The 26836-nt window shown below is 47.2% G+C and overlaps 1 protein-coding gene across 2 annotated transcripts in view; it reads left to right on the plus strand.

Moving 5' to 3' along the window:
• The window catches only part of FBH1 (F-box DNA helicase 1), a 46594-nt gene extending 20443 nt beyond the window's left edge, over positions 1-26151 (plus strand). For both annotated transcript variants that reach the window (XM_024732268.1, XM_024732269.1), the window contains exons 9-21: positions 1538-1706; positions 2403-2625; positions 3248-3335; positions 3414-3500; positions 4185-4321; positions 8172-8271; positions 8361-8482; positions 10196-10271; positions 10858-11055; positions 11582-11707; positions 13181-13287; positions 23562-23693; positions 24177-26151. In XM_024732268.1, the coding sequence (XP_024588036.1) occupies positions 1538-1706; positions 2403-2625; positions 3248-3335; positions 3414-3500; positions 4185-4321; positions 8172-8271; positions 8361-8482; positions 10196-10271; positions 10858-11055; positions 11582-11707; positions 13181-13287; positions 23562-23693; positions 24177-24347 (1736 nt within the window). In that variant the 3' untranslated portion in view covers positions 24348-26151. The remainder of the gene's footprint in view (positions 1-1537; positions 1707-2402; positions 2626-3247; positions 3336-3413; positions 3501-4184; positions 4322-8171; positions 8272-8360; positions 8483-10195; positions 10272-10857; positions 11056-11581; positions 11708-13180; positions 13288-23561; positions 23694-24176) is intronic.
• The last annotated feature ends 685 nt before the right edge of the window (positions 26152-26836 follow it).

Genomic DNA, 26836 nt, shown 5'->3' on the forward strand with positions numbered 1-26836 from the left:
CCAGCCTATTATGTATCATCATATCTGCTCAGACACTGATTGCTTATGGGGCGGTAGTTCATGTGAATCCCTTGTTCAGACAGTGTCAGGAGCTCCTTGATTTCTATAGGGTGAAGTCTGGAAGGACCTCCTACCTTTTGGTTCTGACATACATTCCTCAGTCAGCTAATTGTGCTTCCTGGCTCTTAAAGTACTTGGTTGCTCTTTGAACCTTTGCTCATACTATTTTCTCTACCTGGAATGCCTTCCCGCTTCTTTTCTGCCTAAATATCCTACTAAAAACAACAGCCACTTTATCAAATGTCTGCCCTGTGCTAATCCTAACATTCTGTGAGGTTGGTTTATTTATTTATTTTTTGGCTGCACTGCGTGGCATGCAGGATCCTAATTCCCCAGGGATTGAACCCATGCCCTCTGCGGTGGAAGTGTGGATGGCCAGGGAATTTCTGGTTCATTTTATGTATGAGGTTTTAAAGCTCAGGGAAATTAAAATGATGTGGTCCAGATTAAATGAGCAAATACGTGGTGGAGGTAGAATTCAAAGCTGGATCTATTTCTCTCCAGAAACGTGCCTTTTCGCCTACCCTCCCTGTCCCCTACTTCCTCTATCTCTCTGCCATCCGATGTTGACCCCCGTCACTTCTGTGTCTTCTTGGTGGAGGCTTCCTCAGCCCTTTGAGACCTCCGTGATTCTGAACTCTCACTGTGACTAATCTGTATTAACTGTTTGGTGCCTGATTACATAGGAAGAATAGCCAACACACACCTTCTGTAAACACCTCCACACTATGTCATTGATCTGTTGATCTTCAAACAGCCCTGGTAGGTAGGAAAGGAGGTGCTATTTTTCTTCTTTTATAGGCGAGATTTTCTTTTTTGTTTCCAGATCCATATTCTTTTTCACTCTACTGTGTTACCATTATTCTCTTTTTTTTTGTTCCAGTTGTTCCAACTGTGTTGGTGTTTTATTCCCAACTAGATTGTAATGCAGGAACCTAGCTTTGTGTTTGTGACATGCCTAGTGTAGGGCTGAATATGCAATAGGTGCTCAGGAAATACTTGTTCAGTGGGTGACAGTTGACTAACTGAATAACTGAATGAAAGGCGGGGAGGAGGGGCAGATAGGATAGTTCAGAACGGTTTGGAAGGATCCTTGAATCTCATTTTCATGCTCTTGCTGTCGAAGCATGAATGGTGCCTAGGCCAGCATAGCTACCGTTTATGAGTTCCTCTGCTGGGTACCTGGGTAATTATCCTGCACACCCTATGAGGTCAGTGTTACCCACACAGGCTGAGGAGCAGACTGAAGTGGCCCCTTTAGAGCTGCAGGGTCTGCTACCCCAACCCAGGTGGCTCTGTCTTGAGTCTGCTGCTCCCTTCACAGCACCGTTTTTAGTTTTCATCAGTACTGGAAAACTTGCCACTGTCTGGTCCCAGACAAGCAGGGGGATAGGCATGGGTGGGACCCGATTATAGCATCTGTGGGAACCGTTATTCCTGGTCAGAGGATCACCTCCCTTGCTCTTGGCTTCCTCAGGCACTGGGAAGACCTCCACCCTGGTCAAGTACGCTGAGAAGTGGTCTGAGAGCAGGTTTCTGTACGTGACCTTCAACAAGAGCATCGCCAAGCAGGCCGAGCTTGTCTTCCCCAGCAATGTCATCTGCAAGACCTTCCACTCCATGGCCTATGGACACATCGGGCGCAAGTGAGCATCATGGTGCCACTGTTGCCATTACGTCCAGTTACTGCTCTCACGTTGCAGTCAGTACACCACAGTGACTCGGAGAAAACTTAGTGCTTTATCTTCACTTACAGGCAGGGAATATGGCCATAGATTGAGTAATTTTTACTTCACCCCATAGAGATATATTGCTACTGAGGGAAGCTTAACACTGTCTCACTGAGGGAGGCATTTTCATGTCTCTGGAACTGAGGCACAGAAGGTCAGAGTGACTTGTCTAAAGTTCAGGGCATCACCAGTCTGGTTGACCCATTCAGGCTTTCCTCAGAAGCTGGAGGGGAGAAGACGGGGCTGAGGGGCACTTGTTCCAGGCACCCAGGGCCTCTAAGCCGTGTCCCCTTGGACGAGAAAGCTTCAGGGAGCTTCGAGGGTCCCCCCCTGGGGCCTCCTGGAGTCTGGTCCACACCTTGGAACAGTGGTATCTGCTGTGAGCCACTTCGTCTCCTGGGTTATTAGATGTGAATTCTGGAAAGTGTAACGGAGCCCTTTCCTATCCTACGAGGACCTCACTCACCTCCTCAGGCTTTTTTTTGTCACCTGTATGTCCCACTTCCAGTGACCTGGTGGTGTCATTGGAGAGAAGGGGGCAGGCCTGGGGGAGACAATAAATCGCGAGTTGCCACAAAAGCCAACCCGGTGCCTTTGGGACGTGCGTTGCAGGTACCAATTGAAGAAGAAGTTGAATCTCTTCAAGTTAACCCCCTTCATGGTCAACTCTGTCCTCGCTGAAGGGAAGGGTGGCTTCATAAGGGCCAAGCTAGTTTGTAAGACTCTGGAAAACTTCTTTGCTTCGGCTGACGACGAGCTGACGATCGACCACGTGCCCATCTGGTGTAAGAACAGCCAGGGACAGAGAGTCATGGTCGAGCAGAGCGAGAAGCTGGTGAGTGTCTCAGTCCCTTTGGAGTTAGGGCTTGGGAGGAACAAGGGCTCGACACGGTGCCAGTTTGTACTGGTCTTTGATGTCTTTAGAGCTGCTGGCAGGAGGTAGAGGTGGAGGGGAGACCGTAGGCTGGTTGTGCTGGCTGCGAAGTGTACAGGGTTTTCTGTGAAGAGCACTCATCTTGCTTAGTCCTCAGCCTGGTCCTCCATTTCACAGATGGGGCTCCTGCCCAGGGTTTATAAGAGCTCGTCGTGGGGTCTGCTGGTCCAGGGTCTAAAGATGTGATTCTCTTTTCTAATTTTTATCAAGTCTTTTCAGTCATTGACCACACTTTTTATGAATTAACTGTCGGTCATAAATCTAGAGGAATCATCTAGCCTTTCTTGGTTCATCAGATGCTGTGCTCCCTGAGCGATGCTCTACCTCTGGGTGTGGTCCAGCCCCTGGCTTTTGCCCATCTGGGCGCCTGACGTTGACATGAGGCCCTCGTGGAGCCGGGGGAGGTCAGGGAGGGGCTGCCGTTCACCGTGAGCTGGGGCCTTTGCTTTGACCCCTGCACATGGACATGAACTCCTGATTTCAGGGTCGTGACCTTCACATCACCGTGTCACTTGCTTTCTAGAACGGTGTCCTCGAAGCGAGCCGACTTTGGGACAACATGCGGAAGCTGGGCGAGTGCAAGGAGGAGGCTTACCATATGACGCACGACGGTACGCATGCGCCCAGTCCTGAGCCCCGCCGTGGACCCTCCTCATTCCGATTTCTGACTCTTGTGCCCCTTCTTGTAGGCTACTTGAAACTCTGGCAGCTCAGCAAGCCTCTGCTGGCCTCTTTTGATGCCATCTTTGTGGACGAGGCCCAGGACTGTACCCCAGGTGATAAGCCATTCAGGACACCAGTAGTCCCAAACACATAGCAACAGTGTTGTGAATGTGTAAGAGGACACGTGTGTGCATAAGTCGATGATTCTTGTCTGTCATGAGGAGGAGCGCGTGACGCTTAGTCATTCAGAAACCCTTCGCTGTCTGACTGGATTTCAGCACTTGTCTCTCCACCCCCACCCTCACCCAAAGGAGACTTAATTTTCTCTGAATGTTTTGCTTGCGTTATTCTTAAAATATTGGCTGAGCCTAGGTCACCAGATGATTGGGTTGAGACTCATGTGGAGGGGGAAAAGGTAGTCAATTTAGAGTGAACGATTTGTGTTGTGTATTTTTCCAGTGGCTGATAGAAAATAGTGTGACTTGGTCATTTTGGGGCCTTAAATTATAATATCAGAGAAGATAACTTGCCTCATTTTATATTTGCCTATGTGGTTTCTTATACTCAGTAATTTATTCAGGAGTAAAAATAATCTACATTCGTAGGGTTAGAAGCTGTTTCTTTTGTTTGTTATAAAATCATTTCTTTGGACTGAGTGCACCTATGCTGGAGGGAAAGATAACTCTGTTGTCCAGTGTGCAAGCGTTTTCATCCTTTTCTGTCTTAAGTTTGGTTTCTTTTTGCTCCGTGGGTTGGTGTTGCTTCAGAGCCCTTACTTTCCATCTTCTTGGTCGCAGCGATCATGAACATAGTTCTGTCTCAGCCATGTGGGAAAATCTTCGTGGGGGACCCACACCAACAGATCTATACCTTCCGAGGTGCAGTCAACGCTCTGTTCACAGTCCCTCACACGCACGTCTTCTATCTCACACAGGTAAGCGCTGTCTTTGCTTCCCAGTCCCCAGACGCGTATATACACGCAAGCCTTGTGGCTCCCCACCCTGGTTCTCCAGTGTTGACTACGTGCCAGGGCCCGTGTAAGGCTTTTCATGAGGCTCACTGTGTGTAGCAAATCCGTGCCTCTAAGCAGTGGCTCTCCGTGGTTCTCAGGGGGTCTGCGAAGTCAAAACTGTTTTCATAATAGTTATCTGCCTCTTGCACTATGTTGACATTTGCACTGATGATGCAAAGTCAGTGGTGAGACTGTGGCTGAGAATCTCGGCTTCGGCACCAGCCAGTCCTAGCAGTTGCCTTATTCTTCACTGCAAGGCACTGAGTCAAAAAAGAAAGCAGGCAGTTCACTAAGAACATCTTTTGTTTTTAAGAGTACTATTTTTTTTTAATATTTATTTTTATTTATTATCTTCATTGTAGCACACAGGATCTTCTGGTTGCAGCATGCAAACTCTTAGTTGTGGCATGCCTATGGGATCTAGTTCCCTGACCAGGGATCGAACCTGGGCCCCCTGCATTGGGGGCACAGAGTCTTACCCACTGGACCACCAGGGAAGTCCCTACTAAGAACATCCTTGATGGCACAGGAAAAATGATTAATTTCATTACTGTAGACCCTTGAGTCTATCTCTCTCACAGTCTGTGTGATGAAATGGGAAGTAGGATGAAGTCCTTCTGCCCCTGCGGTGTGCTGCTGTCTGACCAGGAGCACTTTTGTGATTGTGTTGTGAGCTCCACCGCTGCTTCTTTCGTTTGTGCTTGAACAAGCAGTTGACGGACCAACTCTGGTTATTCAGACTTGGGGATTTGGCATTTTCTCAAAAACGCATGCTATGAGCTGTGACTTCAAGGAAAACAGCTGACGTATGTATTGCCGAAGATAAACTTCTTGCTTTCAAGTGAAATCCAGATTTTGGAAACCTTGTTTCCAGCATGAGCATGGCAACTCCTGGGGCCTTGATTATCTGGAAAAGCTGCTACATGTTCCTCCCCTTTTCAGCACTCATCTTTGTGAGGCTGTCACACCAGGCTGGATGCAGACAGAGCTCTGAGATTCGGCTGTCTTAAGCTGGGCACTAAAAACATTTGCAAAAATGTAAAAACAGTGCCACTCTTCTCTCTAACTTCTGTTTTGGAAAATACCATTAAAAGATTTTTTTTTTTATTTTTTGGCTGCGTCAGGTCTTGTTGCTGCGGGCGGGCTTTCTCTAGTTGCGGTGAGTGGGGGCTACTTTTTGTTGCAGTGTGCAGGCTTCTCATTGCGGTGGCTTCTCTTGTTGTGGAGCACGGGCTCTAGGCATGCGGGCTTCAGTAGTTGCAACATGAGGGCTCAGTAGTTGCGGCGTGTGGGCTCTAGGGCACCGCCGTGGGCTCAGTAGTTGTGGCTCTCAGGCTCTAGAGTGCAGGCTCAGTAGTTGTGGTGCATGGGCTTAGTTGCTCCATGGCATGTGGATCTTCCCGGACCAAGGCTCGAACCCGTGTCCCCTGCACTGACAGGTGGATTCTTAACCACTGTGCCACCAGGGAAGTCCTGAATAATACCGTTTTAAAAATATGTTCTGTATGTTATCATGTAATGGGGTTATTGTTATATTGAAATGCACTAAAGTTGCTAATGTGGTAATTGTAGGTAGGTGCAACTCACGTAAATGATAAGCGTCTTTGGGTGCGCACTAATTTTTTAAAGCATGAGGAGTCCTGAGACTAAAAGGTGTGAAAACCACTGCTTTTAAGAAACTCACTTCTAGTGAGAGGATGTGAGACTGCCAGCGAAAGTGTCAGCGTCATCTAAACTGTGTTCTGTTCTTTTCTAGGAGGCCCTGTAGCCCACTCAGTGACCTTATTTCCTGGAGTTTCCCTTGTTTGCTGTAGTGACTTAGGGTGGCGTCAACCCAAAGGAATTATTTTTAATAGACGTTTTTTAGTTTCAGATATATAGAAGAGTTGAGAAGATAGTATAGAAAGTTCTTACACATCCTACATTCAGTTTCCTTTATTATTCACGTCTTATATTCGTGTGGTACATTTGCTACAGTTAATGAACTACCGTGGATACATTATTATAAACTAAAGTCCATCGTTTATTCAGATCTCCTTGGTTTTTTGCCAAATGTCCTTTTTCTATTCCAGGATCTTATTCAGGTGGCCCTATCTGCATTCAGTTGTCAAGTCTTCTTAGGCTCCTATTGGCTGTGCTCTGTGGTTTCTCACACTTGTCTTTTTTTTGGACCTTGAAGAGGACTGGTTAGGTGTTCTGTCGGATACCACTCTGTTGGTGTTTGTCTGGTGGTTGCACTGATGTTTTGGGAGGAAGGCCTTGGAAGAAAAATTGCCATTTTCATTACAAGGTATTGGGGGCCCGTACTGTCAACGTGGTTTATTTATTTATTTATTTATTTAAAAAATATTTATTTATTTGGTTGCACTGGGTCTTAGTTACGGCAGGCGGGCTCCTTAGTTGTGACATGTGAACTCTCAGTTGGGGCATGCATATGGGATCTAGTTCCCCAACCAGGGATCGAACCTGGGCCCCCTGCATTGGGAGTGTGTAGTCTTACCCACTGCGCCACCAGGGAAGTCCCCCATCAACATGATTTATAACTGATGATGTTGTCTTGGTCCCCTGGCTGAAGTGGTGCTTGGCAGTTCCCTTCACTGTGAAGTGACTCCCCCCACCACCCCTCCACACTGTGTGCCTTGGAAGGAAGTCACTGCCCTCAGTGCTCACTTGGGAACAAGAGTTGGAGTGTCTACATAGATTATTCGGAATTCTTCTGCAAAGGAGATTTTGTGTCTTCTCTTCCATTTATTCATTTATTTATTTGTGTCAGTATGGACTCGTGGATCTTTATAATTTGAGTTACGGCTCACTTAGAATAGTTCTATAGCAACAAAGTACTGTTTGTTGAAAGTCTTGCTTTCCTTAGGCTGTGTTATTGATATTCACCAAAGTACATAATACTTCATTACCTTAAGTTATAAGTGAATGGAAAAAGGCAATAAATATCACGAGTTTGGGCAAGAATGGTGTCTTTCCAGCTACAGTGGTCAAGGGATTAGTGTGTTGGGCCGCGTTTTGAAGTTACTGCCATGCAGCACGGCAGGGGGAGGGCAGGGAACGCTCAGGAAATGGTGATTAGTCCCGTGGCCGGTTATGTAGGGTTTGAATCGATGTTGAGGGAGCCTCAGGGGGCAGGGAGAGACCCCCTTCCTCCCTTAATTTTCTGTATAATATACACTTCTTTGTTAGAGGCAGTTTGGAAGGAATGGTAGATTTGCTTAAAAGAAAAGTTTGCTGCTGGTCTCACGGAACGAAGGGGCTAAGGCTGTCCAGGCTGCGGGAGTCCTGAAAGTCCACACATCACCTTTTCTTCGTGGAGTGCTCGTCCTTTTTGTGGCGAGGCACGGGGCTTGATGAACACATGAGGGAAAGATTCAAGTGGCAGAGGGAAAAGAGGCCAAGTTGGGAAGGCATGAGGTAGGGGTCTCTGAGCTGCGCTGGGAGCAGTGGTAAGAAAACGACTGTAGAAAGCATGGTGGAAGATTGTCAAGGTTTGGATTTGGGGGCAAGAGATAAAGAAAAGCAGGTAACTCTCAGGTTTCAAGATAGAAAATGCTATTCTGAAAACTTAGAATGGTGATTCTTTGCTTGCCAAGCTCCTGTTCTGTGTAAGTCGGTTTACAGTAGGGAATTCCCAAGTACCCATTCCAGGTCGGGCGAGTCAGAGATGCTCAGTGGGGTTTGGCGAGGCCAGGCCTTGGCGGTGGTAGCAATGTGCTCACGTTCTTCAGGGGGTGTTAACTCCTTTCATTGTGTTGTTCTCCCACAGAGTTTTAGGTTTGGTGTGGAAATTGCCTATGTGGGAGCTACAATCTTGGATGTCTGCAAGCGAGTAAGAAAAAAGACTTTGGTTGGAGGCAACCATCAGAGTAAGGCTTTCAGTTACTCGTATTTGTTACACAGATTAGCTTCCCTCTTTATCTGGATTTGCCCTAGAGTTTGTGCTCTCTCCCAAAAGGTGGCATTCGAGGTGACACGAAGGGGCAGGTGGCCCTGCTGTCCCGGACCAACGCCAACGTGTTTGATGAGGCCGTCCGGGTGACGGAAGGAGAAGTGCCTGCCCGGATCCACCTGATAGGGGTAGGAGTGCGTTTCTGTCCTCTGCTCTCGCCCGGAAACATCGCCGACACACAGAGCCGTTGAAAACGGCCCACATGTCCAGGCTTACTCTGCACACAGGCATTTGGGTTTGTGACTGTTCCCAAGCCTGCTCTGTGAAGTCCCTTCCCCTGGCCATTCTGGTCCAGCGAGTCCTGTAAAGTCTGGCCCAGCAAGGACTGTGGACCTTTTCCTCCGTTATTTAAAAAAAAAAAAAAGAATGCCCTTCTAACCTGTGTGCCTGCGGGGCTGCCAGCTGCCTGTGAGTGTCCTGGGGTGTGATGATCAGTTGTGTAAGACAAGCGAGGTGAGGGCACAGCTGGGAGGTGCCCGGGGCTCCAGATGCAGAGTGGACACTGGTTCTAGCTCTGCTTCTTCACTAACTGTGTGTGGCTTGTGGCAGGCGACTCAGCCCCTCTGTCTCTGGGACAGCAACACTGCCTGTTTCACAGGGAAGCTAGGAGGGTTGAGTGACATGTGTACGGCGTTTTTAACTCTTGGAAGCAAGAGTTTTATGTCTAAGAGACATTCACCCGTTCATGTATGAAAAAAATATTTTCTAGGGCCTACTATGTGTAGGCCCTCAGTACATACAGTAAGTGAATCAACATAAAAAATTTCTGATGCTCCTTTTTTTAATTTATAAAGATTATGTAACCAAGTTACAGAAGTTTTGGAAATTAAAAGGAAAAAAATCACCCTTAATCTCAGTGTTTTATGTAAAAATTCTCATTTTTGCTAATTATTTATGTCTTTGGCCTTATAGTTGTGTATTTTTACACAATTGCATTTAGAGTGTACAAAAAAGAGTATGTGTTTTTTACTCCACCCACGAGCATATTTTCTCCCATGTTGCTACTTGAGTGACTTTACAATACTTTCTCAGTGGATGTAGCATAGTTTAGCCATCTTTGTTATTGTAAGGAAATGGTACTGTTGGAGCATCTTCCACGCCAGGCAGGATGTGAGCTCGTCCTCTCCCCTCTCTCACTCTCACATGTGTCATCCCGCTTGATCACTTCTGGTTACGTTATTATCTGTACTGTCTTATTTTGGTCTCAGTTTGATGTTAATGTTTTATGTGTCCCTTCCCCAAATGATCTAAACCCTTGGAGTGTGGAGCCTTTGTCCTGGGCCCCAGTCAGCGCTCAGTACACGCTTCCCAGTAGAGGTGGGCTGAACTGGGAGGGTCAGGCCCTCTCCTCCAGCAGCTGACCTTTTAACAGATCCAGTACCTGTAGACAGTCTAGTTCTTTCCTCAGAAGGAACAGCGGCGAGTGTTTGTGCTCCACACTCAGTATTCAGGTCTCATCTGTCTTCTTTGCTGCAGCTGTTTTATATTCGTGGAAGGTAGATGATTTAAATTGCCTTCTTTGACATGAAAGCAACATGCAGCTAGTTCTTGCCTTTTTTTTAAATGTAGGAGAAGTCTGAGGGAGCAGCCAGAGCTTAGCACTGGGCCATCCCGAGTTTGCAGGCTGCGTTGCAACCTCTGCTTTTGTGCGTAATGAAGGTTCCCACTCGATGTCTTTATGCTTTGGGTGCAATTTGAGATCTGTTTCCAAAAAAAGGGTCTCATTTCAAAATCCCACCTCTACGTTTGCTTTACTTTGTCCTGTTAACAACAGTAACAAAAATAAAACAAAACTAAAAACAACAAAACACCAAAAAATTCCCACCGAAAAACTTTTACAGGGGATTAAATCATTTGGATTGGACAGAATCATTGATATTTGGACGCTTCTTCAGCCGGAGGAAGAACGGAAGAGACGTGAGTGTCCTCCTTGCTGCGTGGGGTGGACGCAGGCACACAGTGGCGGGGTGGAGGCGGGCGGGCAGGTTCTGAGTCAGTTCCCGTTTGCTCTGGAGGAGCCAGTGTGGCTTCTTCTCATCAGCGGTGGGATGCCAGAGACCTCCTGTTTTCAGACGCACCGATGGCTCTTTCCAGACCCTTTTCTCAGGAGTCTAAGTTTCTCTGTCACGCTGGCCCCTAGGCCGTCTTCCCCACCATCTTTCTGTCTGCCCGGGTGACCTCACACACCGAGACTTCTGCATGGGCCCCATGTGATCCTTTCTAATTTTCTGTAGTGCTTTCGTTTTTTCATTACTGCACAATTTCGAGTCCCTGAGAAGCAGACAAGGATGTCAGCAGGGCTCTTGACCCTGAGTTTGGAGCTGGAGGGGCTATGGCACAGGTCACTGCGCTGACTTGCCCAGGCACCCACGGCAGGTTAGTGATGCCGTTGAGCCTGGACCTGGGTCTCCAGCTCTGAGACCATTCGTTTATCATGTGGTCAGTTAGGAGTGCACGTCGGTGCAGCCTGTGTCACCTTGACTCCTACGCCTGTTCCCTCTAGGAAACCTCATCATTAAAGACAGGTTCATCAGAAGGTGGGTGCACAGAGAGGGCTTCAGTGGCTTCAAGCGGTATGTGACTGCGGCCGAGGACAAGGAGCTGGAAGCCAAGATTGCGGTCGTGGAGAAGTACAACATCCGGATTCCAGAGCTGGTGGAAAGGATAGAGAGATGCCACATAGAGGACTTGGACTTTGCAGGTGAGGGACACGGGGGCTCTTCACTTCCCCCTGGGGACGGGGGCAGCCCGCCTCCGGTGCCTCTTGCCGGTGTGGACATCATGGGTGACCAGGGGCGGCTGTGTCAATGGAACAAGGCTGCTGTTCTCCTGTGGCCTCTTTATTTCTGTTCTACTTCCAGCCCATAGAAGGGGCTCCCGAGTCCCATCTCTGCTAGCGGCTGACCCTTGGCAAACCCCCAGCCTCTTCTGGGCCTCTGTCCCCTCGTGCATAGGAAGCAGGCGGTGGGCAGCCGCCATGAGCTCTGGACTGGAACTCGGCCGTGTTCGCAACACCTGCATCGAATTTCTACTTTCCCCTCGTCTTTTTTTTGTCTCCCTTTTTTTTTCTGACTGAGGTTTCCTCTTTCCCCCTTTCTGCAGAGCCGCACCCAGGCAAGAAAACGTAATTAGCGTTTTGGGAGTGGTGGGAAGTGTAAGCTTTTCACCTCTTTCCTTTCTTTCCCAGTCACCCCCTCATCTGCCCGTCCGCTGTGTTTCTGTTCCAGAGTACATCTTGGGCACTGTGCACAAGGCCAAAGGCCTGGAGTTTGACACTGTGCATGTCCTAGATGATTTCGTGAAAGTGCCTTGTGCTAGGCACAACCTCGCTCAGCTGCCCCACTTCAGAGTCGGTAAGGAGACCGCTGGCGCCTCACTGCAGGGCTGCCTTGCTTTTTCTTGCACGGTGTGGCTCCTTGGAAGGATGCTTCTAGAACAAGAAAATCCTCCTGCTCCTAAATTTGTTGTTTTTAGACTGTGTGTTTAGAAAAACAGCCTCTAGGGTCCACCTCCCTCAGGGCTGCTCGGAGGGCAGCTGTGTTTATTGCATCCTGTTTAACCTGCACCGGCTCTTCAGCTGTGGGTTTTTCCCCATCAGACAGAAGCTCTAAAACAGTTTACCTGCTCACCAAGGTGTTTTTTCTTTAATTAATTCTCCTTTTTATTAAAGAGGCCGGAAAATCATACAAGGGATTAGTGTAAGCACTCTATCATTTGTCTGCTTTTGTATCAGTTTATACTCAAGGCTACCTGTTAAACTCTAAGCATCAGTGCTGTTTTTTTCTTGTTTTTTTTTTTTTTTTGTGATACGCGGACCTCTCACTGTTGTGGCCTCTCCCGTGGTGGAGCACAGGCTCCGGACGCGCAGGCTCAGCGGCCATGGCTCACGGGCCCAGCCGCTCCGCGGCATGTGGGATCTTCCCGGACCGGGGCACGAACCCGTGTCCCCTGCATCGGCAGGCGGACTCTCAACCACTTGCGCCACCAGGGAAGCCCAGTGTTGTTGTTTTGGTTTTAAGTCTTATAATAAAACCATTTGAGGTTTTCCCACAAACAGACGAACAAAAGCTCTCTGTTAGTCATGGAGTCAAAATGTGGGTGTTCTGTGCCCCTAGTCTGTTAGAGTTTTGTTTCTTTTCAGAGTTGGTGTTTGTAGGAAAATTTTGCTTATAAAGCCAGCAAATCCTGAGGGTTTTTTGGGGCGATGGGGAGTAGTAAATTTTTTATTTTTGGCTGTGTTGGGTCTTCGTTGCTGCACGCGGGCTTTGCACACGGGCTTTCTCTAGTTGCGGTGAGCAGGGGCTGCTCTTTGTTGTGGTGCATGGGCTTCTCATTGCAGTGGCTTCTCTTGTTGCGGAGCACGGGCTCTAGGCGCACAGGCTTCAGTAGTTGCAGCACGTGGGTTCAGTAATTGCGGCACAGGTTCTAGGGCGTGTGGGCTTCAGTAGTTGAGGCATGTGGGCGCAGTAGTTGTGGCGCGGGCTCTAGGATGCATGGACTTCAGTAGTTGTGGCGCATGGGTTCAGTAATTGTGGCTTGTGGGCTCTCGAGCACAGGCTCCGTAGTTGTGGTGCATGGGCTTCAATAGTTATGGCTTGCAGGCTCTTGAGCTCAGGTTCAGTAGGTGTGGCACATGGGCTTAGTTGCTCCACGGCATGTGGGATCTTCCCGGACCAGGGATCGGACCCGTGTCCCCTGCATTGGCAGGCAAATTCTTAACCACTGCGCCACCAGGGAAGACCCGAATAGTAAACGTTTAGATAAGAATATAAATTTCTGTAAGCAGGCTTCTGTGTTGATATTTTTTCCCCCTTTGCTTTCTGCAGAGTCGTTTTCTGAGGACGAGTGGAATTTACTGTATGTAGCAGTAACTCGCGCCAGGAAGCGTCTCATCATGACCAGGTCACTGGAGAACATCTTGACTTTGGCTGGGGTAAGAGGACAGCATGAGTTAATTTAACAATGTCCGGATTTTACCGGTTTGAATAAGGGATCAGCCAACCCGGGGCCTTCGAGGCTTTTGGTTGGGGGTCTGCATCAGAAGAGAGAGGCTTCTCTTTCTTGGGTGCTTGGAGGCCGATTGCCAGTGCGGGAGGGTCCTTCCTAACCACAGAAACAAAAACCTGGGTTCTTTTCTACGTTCTTTCCTGAGTCAGTTTTAAAAGTTCTTTTTAAACACTAACTGCGCTCACGTCTTTGGTGAGTTCTCCCTGCTGGGTTAGCGCTCAGCACTCTTTGGGAAGAACAGCAGGAATGTCCTCTGGGTCTGCACGCCCTCCTCCTGCTCCCTGGTCCCTTTTGGACTGGTGGACTCCAGACTTGGACAGAATGTGTCCTGCCAGGGAGAGCGCGTGTTCAGGCACCTGTCCTTGTCACTGGTGAGAAGCAGGAAAGTGTCAGCCCTCCCTCTTTACCCCTCACAGACCAGCCCCCTCCCCCACCCCCTCATTTCCATGTCTTTTCTGCCTTTCAAGGTCTAGAGGATAAGCTGTTCAGTTTTTTCAACCCTGTTGGGTTGAAACTAGAACAGAAATTTGAGCTAATGGTTACTACTTCGTCTGTCTTTCCCTGAAGCAAAGCTTCTTAAGCCTGAAACATAAAACTTACACGTAAAAGAGACTGTAAATATTCTTTTTTTTTTTTTTTTCCTTTTGGCTGTGCTGCATGGCTTGCAGGATCTTAGTTCCCTGACCAGGGATTGAACCCTGCATTGGAAGTCTTAACCACCAGATCGCCAGGGAAGTCACTATAAATACTCTTTTTTCCTTAGCCGTCTCCCAAACGTGTGAGGTTTTGTACAGTAGGATTTAGTCCAAGTGCTGTAGTGCGTGTTCTCTCAGAGGTGAGAACACTGGGAGCCGTGGAATCTCAGCTTTGCTGCTCACAGCTTGGGGCCTGGGCTGGGGGAGATGGGGGGCAGTGGTCCTTTCTAGTAAGTGGTGTCCACAGTCTCAGAGTTGGTAAGTGGTGGTAACACAGAACCCTGATGCTCATAATCGAATATCTGTTGAGTGTCTGATGTGTTCCAAGTGCGTGTCTAGGCCCTGGGGTGTGATAGTGGGCTGGAGAAATTCCTCCCCTCACAGAGCCTGAGTTCTAAGACGAGAGATAGATGGTAAACAAGTTAGCAAATAGCATTTCTCTTCACATTCTTGAGGAAGAGTGTGTCCGCGCTTAAAAGGGAGAAATTGCAGATGAATATGCTGCATGACCTGTCGTGGCCGCAAAAGCTTCCTGTGTGAGACTGATGACCTTGCATTTTTATTGCACTTTTCTCTGAACCCTCTCTGGCACTTGTCTTCCATGCCTCTCGAAGACAGGCCTGTTTGGCCATAAGAATGTTTCTGGAATTTGAAGTCAGCTGCATGCTTCCCCAGCAGCTTTGCTTCGCCTGGGCCTCGCTGTGTGTAACAGCTAATGTGTCAGCGCTTAGAACTGTAAGCCTTTTTCTTTGGCTGCACCCTTGGTGGCACCTGGGTCACCCAGTGGAGTTTCCAGAGATGACTTAGAGCAGAGTGCTGCCATCTCTTTCTGTCAAGGGCCAGACGGTAAATATCTGAGGCTTTGCAGGCCTGCAGTTTCTGCTGCGTCTTCTCAACTCTGCTACCACAGCAAAGAGAGCTGTGGGCCATCTGTTAACAAATGGTGGGCCACGTCCCAATAAAACTTTATTGACAGCAGCAGACGCTGGTCTGGATTTGGCCCCTGGTTGCAGTTTGCTGACTCCTAGTGTAGAGATAAGCATGGCTTTTTTTAACCTCTAAAACCAGTACCCTAGGGAGTGAAGTAGGAGAGTAATTTTCATGTACAAATAATCTGTACCTACTGTGTGAGTTTTTGCATAAACTTTGATCATAAGTAATTTTTTTTAGAACCTATAGTATGGTTTTCTTGTAGAACCTGTGTTATGGTAGTGGTTAGATCTGTAACAAAAGCAGATTGTCACATCCGTGACTTTTTTTTTTTTTTGTGGTATGTGGGCCTCCCACTGTCGCGGCCCCTCCCACTGTGGAGCACAGGCTCTGGACGCACAGGCTCAGCGGCCATGCCTCACAGGCCCAGCTGCTCCGTGGCATGTGGGATCTTCCCAGACCGGGCCACGAAGCCGTGTCCCTTGCATCGGCAGGCGGACTCTCAACCACTGTGCCACCAGGGAAGCCCTCATCCATGTGAATGGAGGTCTTGTAGAGCAGTGATACTTCACAACATGGGCTACATAAGGAAAATTTTGAGACGTTTTAAAGTTGAGAAAATGGTGTATCGAATTTCCGTGTACAAATCACCCATGTGTATATTTGGAGTCCACGTCTCTAAAACACCCTGGACCTTTCTCTCGTAACCACGGTCCCATTTTATATCTTATAAAATTTATGGTGGTTCCTTATGGGCTCTACTACCCATTCTGCAGTCATACTTCTATGATTATCTCAGAAATGTCTTTTACAGTTGATTTGTTCAAATTAGGCCCCAAACGCATGTTTGGTTATAAGGTCTTTTAAGCTTCTTAATTTAGAGCAGCCCAGGACCCCCTGCGTCCTTTCTGACGCTCCTGTCTTTTTGTGGAAACCGAGTTGGTTGTTCCCCAGAACGTCTCCCATTCTGGGTTTGTTCTGCTGTTCCCCGCCCTGGGCTCCCCATCACTGGAAGTCACTGCAGGGGCATGACTGGATTTGGGTCTAACTGTTCTGGCCAGAATCCTCCATGGGGGTTGGGGTGGGCAGGGGGCTTTGCTTTGTGTTGCATCCCATCAGGAGGCAGTGATTTCAGATTCCCTCCCTCTTAGTGATGCTCAGACTGTTTACCTTTTTAGTAGACAGGGCTAGGAAATCCGTATTTTTGAAAAGAAAAATCAACAGTTCTGATTATTATCATACTGATAATTCCAATCGCAATTCTTAATTTAAACTTCTTGTTGTTAAACGTGACACAAATGTATAAAACACACGGGCGGGTGCAACTAGGGGTGAGGTGGGCGTCCACCCAGGTCAGGAGAGTGGGTCTGCCAGCTGTCCCCACTGCCTTCCTGGTGGCCTCACAGCCAGCACCCCCACCCCACCCCCACCCCCGGGAGTAGCCACTGCCCCAGCTGTGACCACAAGCACTTTCTCACTTTTCCTCAGAGTTTTTTGCCGAGTGTGCACCACAGACAGTGAAAACCTTTTCTTCACCTGCTGTCCTTCTGCTCCCGTTTCGTGAGGCTGCTCTGTGTCCGCACTGTTGGAGCCGGTGGCCAATTACATTTATAAACCTCATCACTTGTGGTTTTCCAGCCCAATCAGATTTAACCTTTAAGGATTTTTACTTCTTTTAAATGCTTGAATATTTTCTCTTACACTGAAAATCTTGGTTCCGAACAGTATTTATTACTTACTTATTTATACTATTCTGTGTATAAAAGTTTTAATGTAATACCAGTATTACTGTTGGCAGAATACTGTATGGAATTTAAGATTTCCTACCAGCTCTGTTTCCCCACATTCCACTGAGGATGTGCAGTCAGAAGAGCATGTTCTGAAGGTGCCTGAGATGAGTCTTTTCCTCTTTGTGTGGTTTGATCACCAGTTTAATTGCAGGCAGATATGTTTCTTTGTCCTACACTTCCTGAAAGAATTGCTTTCCTGTTTGATTATCTTTTTTGAATGTATAAAACTTACGTTTTCAAAGTGAAAACTTTGTAACACATGTATCCCCGAGAAGTCTCATTCCCTCCCTGTCTCCTGCAGACTTTCTCTCCCTCCATCGTTGATAGCTACTTTTTATTTATTTTTAAATTTTTGGCTGCGTTGGGTCTTCGTTGCTGTGCACGGGCATTCTCTAGTTGCGGCGAGCGGGGTCTGCTATTCGTTGTGGTACGCAGGCTTCTCATTGCAGTGGCTTCTCTTGTTGTGGAGCAAGGGCTCTAGGCGCGCAGGCTTCAGTGGTTGCAGCACGCGGACTCAGTAGTTGTGGCATGTGGGCCCTAGAGCACGTGGGCTTCAGTAGTTGCGGCATGCGGGCCCTAGGGCGCAGGCTCAGTAGTTGTGGCACACGGGCTTAGTTGCCCTGTGGCATGTGGGATCTTCCCAGACCGGGGATTGAAGCCGTGTCCCCTGCATTGGCAGGTGGATTCTTAACCACTGTGCCAACCAGGGAAGTCCCAATAGCTAGTTTTTAAAAATTAGTGTTTGATTTATCCTTCAGTATTTCTTTTTGCAAATATTGGCAGATATGTATATATATATTCTTCTGTTCTCCTTTTTCACAGAAAGTAGCATTCTGTAATATTCTTTACCTCACTTTGTCACCGAGAAATAGACATGGAAATCACTCTTTATTAGTTCCTTTTTTTTTAATACATCTTTTTAATAAATCTTTACTGGAGTATAATTGCTTCACAGTGTTGTGTTAGTTTCTGCTGTATAACAAAGTGAATCAGTTATATGCACACACATATCCCATATCCCCTCCCTCTTGCGTCTCCCTCCCACCCTCCCTATCCCACCCCTCTAGGTCATCACAAAGTACTGAGCTGATCTCCATGAGCTGTGCAGCAGCTTCGCACCAGCCATCCATTTTACATTTGGTAGTGTATGTATGTCAGTGCTACTCGCTGACTGCATCCCAGCTTCCCCTTCCCCCCTGGGTCCTCAATCTGTTCTCAACGTCTGCATCTTTATTCCTGCCCTACCACTAGGTTAATCAGTACCATTTTTCTAGATTCCATATATATGTGTTAGCATACAGTATTTGCTTTTCTCTTTCTGACTTACTTCACTCTGTATGACAGACTCTGGGTCCATCCACCTCACTACAAATAACCCATTTTCATTCCTTTTTATGACTGAGTAATATTCCATTGTATATACATGCCACATCTTCTTTATCCATTCGTCGATGGATAAATATCCAAATGTCGATGGACATTTAGGTTGTTTCCATGTCCTGGCTGTTGTAAATAGTGCTGCAATGAACATTGTGGTACATGTTATCTTTTTGAATTATGGTTTTCTCAGGGCTATATACCCAGTACTAGGATTGCTGGGTCATATGGTAGTTCTGTTTTTAGTTTTTTTTTGTTTTTTTTTGTTTTTTTTTTTCGCTACGTGGGCCTCTCACTGCTGTGGCCTCTCCCGTTGCGGAGCACAGGCTCCGGACGTGCAGGCTCAGCGGCCATGGCCCACGGGCCCAGCTGCTCCGCGGCATGTGGGACCCTCCCGGACCAGGGCATGAACCTGTGTCCCCTGCATTGGCAGGCGGACTCTCAACCACTGCGCCACCAGGGAAGCCCTGGTTTTAGTTTTAGTTTTTTAAAGAAGCTATATACTGTTCTCCATAGTGGCTGTATCAATTTACATTCCCACCAACAGTGCAGGAGGGTTCTCTTTTCTCCACACCCTCTCCAGCATTTATTGTTTCTGGATTTTTTGATGCTGGCTCTTTATCAGTTTCTAAAGCTCTTTCTCCTTTTTATAGCTGAGTAGTATTCACTGTGTCCATTTATCATGATTTATGTAGCTCCTCGCTGATGGGTATTGGGTTCTTTCCAATCTTTTGGTTTTAAAACTAATGCCACAATGCATACTCTTATGCACATGTCATGTTCTGTTTTTGCCAGTGCTTCTTGGGGATACATTTCTATAGTCTAAATTTCTGGATCAAGGGTAAATGGATATGTCATTTTTCTAGAAATTGCTAAATTCATCACATGGATTTTATACCTTAGAGTCCCACAAGTTATGTATTAGAGTCTAATAGGCTTTTTAAAACTAACTGGAAGCTTATCAGTTGGTCACTGCATATATTTTATGGGGAAAATGAATTTTCTTCATGGAAGAAAGAACACAGACTCTAGAGAAATACTTCCCCCTTACTGAGGCTGGGCTGGGAAACATCTGTTGGCCCACAGGGTGGGGGGCTCTGAGGAAACCCCGGAAATATTGCCCATTTGCATGACTAGATGTTTCTAAGTCTGAAGGACCTTGTGTGAGGACTTCTGCTTTTTCTTTATCGCAGCTGCAATATGAACCAGTTTGGGTGCATCCTGTTTCAGAAGTGGCTAAGTCTACCCTCAGCTCATGGGGGATCTTGGAGGTTCTGGAGGGGGAGAGGAGGGTAGTCACTGGAGAAGGTGAAAGCATGTCGTGCCTGGTGAGGATTTAGAACAAAAGGGAGCCCTTGTTTCCTGCTACCTTATCACCTGTAAGGTGATGAGCCATCCTGGTCTCCCCTGTAACCAAAAGTAGGGCAGGCAGACTCCTTTTTCTCTGACCCCCTTAGAAAATCTAGGTAAACACCTTTTGTTTCTTTAAGTTTTGAGGAAGCGAGGGGATCATTACATTATTGAATTATTAAATGACGTGGAGTTATGCTGGTTGCTCAAAGACGCTTCTCAGCCTCAGCATCTTGGATTCTGAACCCAGTGCTCACGGGTCTCTCCTTAGAACAGGGCCTGCACAGAGTCAGCACTCAGTGCGCATTTGTGGGATGAGGGACAGCAGCATCCCCTCCTGTTGAGAAGCTTTGCGGGGCCAATTCTACAGATCCGGGTCAGACTGGGTCCTCCACGTGGGCGCTCTGAGACCTTGGCAAGTTACTCATTGCTCTGTACCTCTGTTTCCTAGTCTGTAATACTGGCAAAACGGCGATCACCGCACCTCAGAGGAGACGGTTAGAGAAGGGTTGTGATGAGCTGATGAGATAACGGCGTTACAGTCGATTGGGAGAAGCGTCAGGGTCCTCAGTGATGGCTACTTGTCTTTGAGACGTTGACCTCCAGGGGCAGGGGCCGAGGGAGGCCTGGCATTTAGGAGGAGATTAATAATAAGCAGGACATATAATAGTAAATCATAAAACAGGTAAATCTGATTGCATCGAGATGTAAAGCTTCAGTGTGATAAAGTAACAGCTAACATATAGTTAACCCTTAAAAAAAACATCTTTCGTGGCAGTTGTCGTTTTGCCAGTTTTACTGATAAGAAAACTGAGGCACCGAGTAGAATCACCTGCCCAAAGGTGCACTACCCCAAAGTGGGTAGACTGGGCTGTGAACTGAGGTGAGTCTGCAGGGCCTGTGCCCTTCACTGTGCCGGCCGCTGCTTTGCATGAAGTTAAAAGGCCCATCACGGAGTGGAGGGGACACTTCCCCCATCCGTCCTGCATGTGCTTACTAAGCGCAGCTGTACTCAGCACTGTACTGGGCACAGTGCTGAGGTCGTGGGCATGAGCCAAGCATAACTCTGCCCTCCTTGAGCTTATGTGCTTGTGGAAAAGAGGACCCACACAGTCATAAAGAACTGCACATTCCTGAGACACAGGCAACCTAGTGGGTAAATGGGCAAAGGAAGCCCCAGGGGCCAGGGAATCTGTTAAAAAATTTATATTTATGCAACCTCCTTGATGGTCAGGGAAATGCAACCTAAAATTGTCTGATGGGTGAGAATGAAGAAGTCTGTCCTTTCAGATTCTGGCCAGGATGGTCGGGGGTGGGCACTGGTTCTCAAAGTGTGGTCAGAGGAACCTTCTGGGAACCTTTCACAATACACACTGTACGTATACTCCGTGCTCTTCTCATAATACTGGGTAGTTACTTGCCCTGAAACCTCAGTGCTCTCACAAGTGTACAGTGGACAGTGGAGTTTTCCAGAGGCCACATGGCATGTCGTCACCACAGATTGAACCCAGAGGCAGAGATGGGAGCCCAGTTGCCTTCTTTTAAGCCGGACATGAAAGAGATTTGCAAAAATGTATAGCAATGCTACTCTTCTCGTTAAAGTTTTTTTTTTTTTTAATAAAAACCCTGCAATTATTTGAGCCATTATTTAAGTGTTACAGGCAGTAGAACACAATGCCTAATTGACATATTAGCTGTCCAGTCTGTTTATTTACTTTTATTGAGCTGGTTTGTTTTCATGGTACCCTTTGTTTTTTTTCTTTTTTGGCCGCACTGCACGGCATGTGGGATCTTAGTTCCCCAACCAGGGATTGAACCCGCGCCCCCTGCATTGAAAGGCAGAGTGTTAACCACTGGACTGCTGGGGAAGTCCCTTGTTAAGGTTTTTATTTTTAATACAGTTGTTTTTCATAAAAATATACAGGTTAACATATGATAGGTTTATTATGTTATGTTTTAAATGAATTAATAAACATTTTAAAACGTTTGGGACTTCCCTGGCGGTGCAGTGGTTAAGACTCCAGGCTCCCAATGCAGGGGGCCTGGGTTCGATCCCTGGTCAGGGAGCTAGATCCTACATGCATGCCGCAACTAAGAGTTCACATGTGTCAACTAAGGAGCCCATGGGCCTCAACTAAGACCCGGCACAACCAAAAGACAAAAGTTTAAATTTCTAATCAGGTAAACATTAGTAGCTCTAACTCATGGAAGCAATACCTCTTTGGAGCCTTTAATGTTTATTAGTGTAAAGGAGTCCCGAGACCAAAATGTTTGAAAACCACTGCTCTGCAGCAGTGTTTTTCCAACTGTAGATTGCAATTTATTAACGATTTAGGAACCTAGTTAGTGGGTTATGATGATCTTTAAAAAAAAAAAAAAAAGGGAAGTGGAGTAAAGTCTAAAGGAGGAATCAGTCCACAGCATGTGAGGTTACATACTATTTTGTGAAACTGATTTCAGTCTTTCATACATGCATGTGTGTGTATGTAGAATTGTAATGCTGAGTGGATTTTTTTGGCGTGGATCGGGGTCAGAAAAGGTAGAAAGCCCTGGAGGACCTCTTGCATGTGTGGGTGGGAAATCATGTACAAGGATGTTCATTGCTGCGTTGTTGGAAATAATTTGGTAACATCAGTCTCCACACAAAGGGACTGTCTTAATAAAATGTGGGAGAGTGAGATGATTGAATCCTGTACAGCACTTAAAAGAAATGTACTAGGGCTTCCCTGGTGGTGCAGTGGTTGAGAGTCCGCCTGCCGATGCAGGGGACACGGGTTTGTGCCCCGCTCCGGGAAGATCCCACACGCCGCGGAGCGGCTGGGCCCGTGGGCCATGCCGCTGAGCCTGCGCATCTGGAGCCTGTGCTCCGCAACAGGAGAGGCCACAACAGTGAGAGGCCCACATACCGCAAAAACAAAAACAAACAGACAAAAAAACCCAAAAAGAAATGTACTAGATGAGAAGCAAACTAACAGTATAACACTTACGTAAATAAATACCTATAAGATGACACCTTATGTTCTTAGAAATATACGTTAAGTGTAAAGCCAGTTTAGAATGGATTGGAAAGGATTCATGCCAGATTCATGATGCTGCTTTCCCCTAGGGAGGGAATGTGATGACAGATGGGCAAAGGGGACTCCAAGAAAATCTCTAATTTTATTTTAGAAAGGATTTCCCACAGTTAGATTGGGAACACTAGTGTTTGTTTATTTTCTGTTCTTTCCTAAAGCAGGTAGCCAGATCCTGAAAGAGAGAAAAACCATATAAATCAGAACTTTGGACACGGATTTTGCAAAAATTGGATAAATAGCCAGTTGTAATCCAAAAAAACATGAAATCATAATTATTTTGTCAGCAAGTATTTGCAGTCTTACTGGTATGCCAGAACCTTGTTAGCCTCCTGTGGGGCAGCAGCAGACCAGACCCTGGTCCCTGTTCTCGTGGCATTTCCCGTCTGGCGTTTGATCTGGGTGCCCATTGTGTGCAGTCGCTGAGCACTTAGCTCTCGGTGTTGTGTGTCTTCCTCACAACAGCCGGGTGAAGTGGGTGCTGGCTTCTGTGCATTTTACAGATGGAGAAACTGGGGTTTAGAGAGTTTGAGTGTTTGCCCCCTAGGACAGCCAAAGACTTGCGAGATGGTAGTGGGCAGGACTGATGTGGGCAGGTCTTTTAAGCTCATCTGGGCTGTAAAGAGAATATACAAGTCATCCTTAATGATTCAGGCACAGGTCAGCCTAAGATAAAATCCAGAAATAGTCCTGAAATATCATTATAGCCAACAGTTTCACATTTGTCCATTAAACCTTTCCTTTTTAAACTGGCCGTTTTAGCAAGAATCTAGCTAGACTGGGTCCAGCTGTGAGTGTTCTCTTGGAGACGGTGTTACAGGCAGGAGGAAGGTAGAGAAACAGAGGGAAGATGCAGGGGTCAGTGCTCTTCTCATTCCGGGACTTGTGCAAGGTCTACAGTGTTGACAGCCCTCAGCTGTTGGGGTGTCCAAGTAGGAAGTGGCAGAGGCATTGCTGTGACTCTTGTCCTCACTCTTTCCTTCCCAGGAGTATTTCTTGCAAGCAGAGCTGACAAGTAATGTTTTGAAGACAGGCGTGGTCCGCTGCTGCGTGGGGCAGTGCAGCAACGCCATCCCCATGGACACCGTGCTCACCATGCGGAAGCTGCCCATCACCTATGTATGTGTCTTGGCCACGACCTCTGCTCTCCGTAGGATTTAGTTCATTCGTCTTTGTGCCCATCTGGGTTGTGGGTGAGGGAGGTGAAGGGGAAGCTCGTCCAATCCTTCCACGAGGAAGGCCCAGAGGTGTCTGGTGGGCCTCAGTGTCACAGACGCTGGACACAGTGGGGCCAGGCTGGGTGACCACAGTCTGGGAGGTGGGCTTGTGTGGACACTCAGATGAGGACAATTTACCTGGGGGCCCAGTTAGGTTTTTCTTGGCTCTTCATCCCTTGCCTTGATACGTTCTGGGGGATTTGATAGAGCAGAGTCCACCCTGGGCACTTGTGCTGGGAGAGGTACGGCCTCAGGGCCACACAGGCGGGTCTGAAAGCATCAGTCATGATGGCAGTGCTGGTGGTGGTTGGTTCACGCTTCTTGGTGGGAAACGCTTGCCCTTCAATTGTTCCCCCTGCTCCCTTTTTCTCATCCTGCCCTGCAGAGCAACAGGAAGGAAAACAAGGGTGGGTACCTGTGCCACTCATGTGCGGAGCAGCGCATTGGGCCGCTGGCCTTCCTGACTGCCTCCCCCGAGCAGGTGCGCGCCATGGACCGCACCGTGGAGAACATCGTGCTGCCCCGGCATGAGGCCCTGCTCTTCCTCGTCTTCTGAGGTGCAGGGAGCTCTCTCCTCCGGCCGGGATGCTGGGCAGACTCCTGCCTCCATGGATGGCGGCATGGGGGGCTCCCTCCCCGAGATCGGACTCACTCACAGAGCATCTTCTGAGGAAGATGAAGCCGACTGGAGCTGGACTTGCCGTGTCTCCACCCCTGGAGGTAGCCAGACCCCACTGCCCCTCCTCCACCCCAGCAGGCCGGGGATGCAGGGGATGGTCTTTTGATAAAAAAAAAAAGAAAAAAAAAAGAAAAATTATGTATTTAAACTTTTATTACAAGGTTTCGATTAAACAGGCATTGTAGCACTGGCGTTCCACTGTGTGACGGCCCCTGCCTTCAGCCCTGCTGTTTCTGGACTTTCTCCTTTTCTCCTCTTACTCTTTTCAAAGCTCTGTAACTGTTCACAGTGCACACCAAGCAGAGTAGGAGGCTTATTGTCCAGGGTGACAACTAATGCATCAAAAATGAGATTTTTCATGCTGTGGGGAATCACACATGTATAAGACACAGGGTGCGCCTTTGTCATCATGGGGTTCACAGCCTGAACAGGGAGGCAACGTGACATATAACAAGACAAGTAGAAAGTGACACTAGCTAGACACCTTGTGTTCCCGCAGGTAGAACGGAAGACCAGAAATACCTGAGAGGGAGGTGAAGTAGGCCAGCCACGTTGTGGGGGAGACAGGAGCAGGTGGAGATGGGCAGCTGGTACCTCGTTCACTGCCTGGGGATGCTGGGTGGATGTCGTAATAAAGCTGTTCTTTATAGAGACCAGTGGAAAAACCCATGTTGCTTAGCCGTACATGGATCTGGTTTTTTACATTTTTGCCATGCAGCACTTCAGGGATGCAGATGGCAGGTGAGGGCATTGCCCAGAGAGTTCACCAGCTAGTGTCTGAGCCCAGTCAGCGGAGTGGAGAGCAGACTCCTAGCCTCATTGTTGCGGCCGCCCCTAACCTCTCCCGCGTCAGGCCTCTAGTGGAGTTTAGCGAGCAGGCCGGTGAGTAAAGCAAGGGTGCTGTTGGATCGGGCTGGGGTGCTTGGAAAGGGTGATGGACACGTCTGCATATAGCAGAGAATTCACAGAATGGGCCCTGAAGACAGAGGTGGGACGGGGTGCTTTCATCTGCTCCGCCGGCATGCCTGGCCTCGCCTCGCCTTGCCTCATTTGGTGCTTTTGGTTAACTCAGAGCAAAACAGCACGTCAAAGGAAATGGTTTGGATTTGGAGGTCACAGTGCTCAGAGTCGTTCAGAAGAGGGGTTTGTGGGGGTGGGTGGCAAGAGGGGCCATGAACACGTTTTCTGGAAATCTGCTTTTACCAACCAGAGAGGAAGCAACTTATTTATTGGGGAGAAGTCATGGATTCTCTAGACCTTCTCAGAGCACCTGATGTGGGGCAGGGCCCTGGTCGCGGGCGTCTGCAGTCAGCCGTGGTCCTGACTCGGAGAGGTGACAGTAAGAGGTGTGATGCGTGTCAGGTGTTTGGAGGCGGGCCGCTCGGGTGTGGGGCAGAGGGCGTCCGGAGAGGGGACCGCACTGCTGCTCTGGGGCGGGAGGGGTGTCTCTCTCAGAGGTGAGGTCGGAGGACCACCAAAGCGGGTGGTGCTGGAGCTGTTTTTAATAACGGGGTGAGTCGTTAGCTATTAAAGAAGAAAAGAATATTCTAGAAAGAAGGAAAAACATGAAGGTGTTGGTGGTCACGGCACTACCAGGGCAAAATGTCAGCACTAGTATTTTGGTACTTATTTAAAAAATAATAGGATCTAGGAATTGATGCTGGTACTTTATTTTTTAAGTGTTAAGAATTTCTAAAAAATCAGTAAAATCAAATGGTTGGTGTGTTTCAAATAGAAAAACAATTTTTAAATACACAGTAAAAATAGAAATGTTATTTATTTTAGTTTCTTATCAGTAATCAGTTTAAGATAGAAATTCCTATATAAAACTTAACGATTTTGTTAAATATACTTATAAAGTTAATTATATTCTATTTATTTTTATTAAAAATTTTTTATTGAAGTGTAGTTGATTTACAATATTATATTAGTTTCAGGTGTACAACATAGTGATTTAATATTTTTATAGATATACTCCATTTAAAGTTTTTAAAAATGGTTATATTTCCCTGTGCTGTACAATATATCTTTGTTGCTTGTCTATTTTATACATAGTAGTTTGCATCTCTTAATCCCATACCCTTATCTGTAAGTGTTAAATACCCATTATCACTTTAATTAAAGTGATTAGATGGAAAGAGTTAAAAGCATTATTCAAAAATGTAAACTAAATACTACATGAAAATGAAGATCTTTTAGATCTTTTATAAGGTGTAGTCTTTAAAATATGGGGCTTCCGTGATTTCATTTAGTTGTTAATGTATTTTTGTGCACAGTTTTCTGTAGAAGTTTGTTTTGTTTTTACACCACGTAAATTGGGAGAAAAAATAATTATAAGCTAGTTCCAAATATTTTTCTTTGGTTCA

The sequence above is a fragment of the Neophocaena asiaeorientalis genome, unplaced genomic scaffold (genome assembly GCF_003031525.2).
Source record: "Neophocaena asiaeorientalis asiaeorientalis breed wild unplaced genomic scaffold, Neophocaena_asiaeorientalis_V1.1 scaffold176, whole genome shotgun sequence".
NCBI classification, from domain to species: domain Eukaryota; kingdom Metazoa; phylum Chordata; class Mammalia; order Artiodactyla; family Phocoenidae; genus Neophocaena; species Neophocaena asiaeorientalis.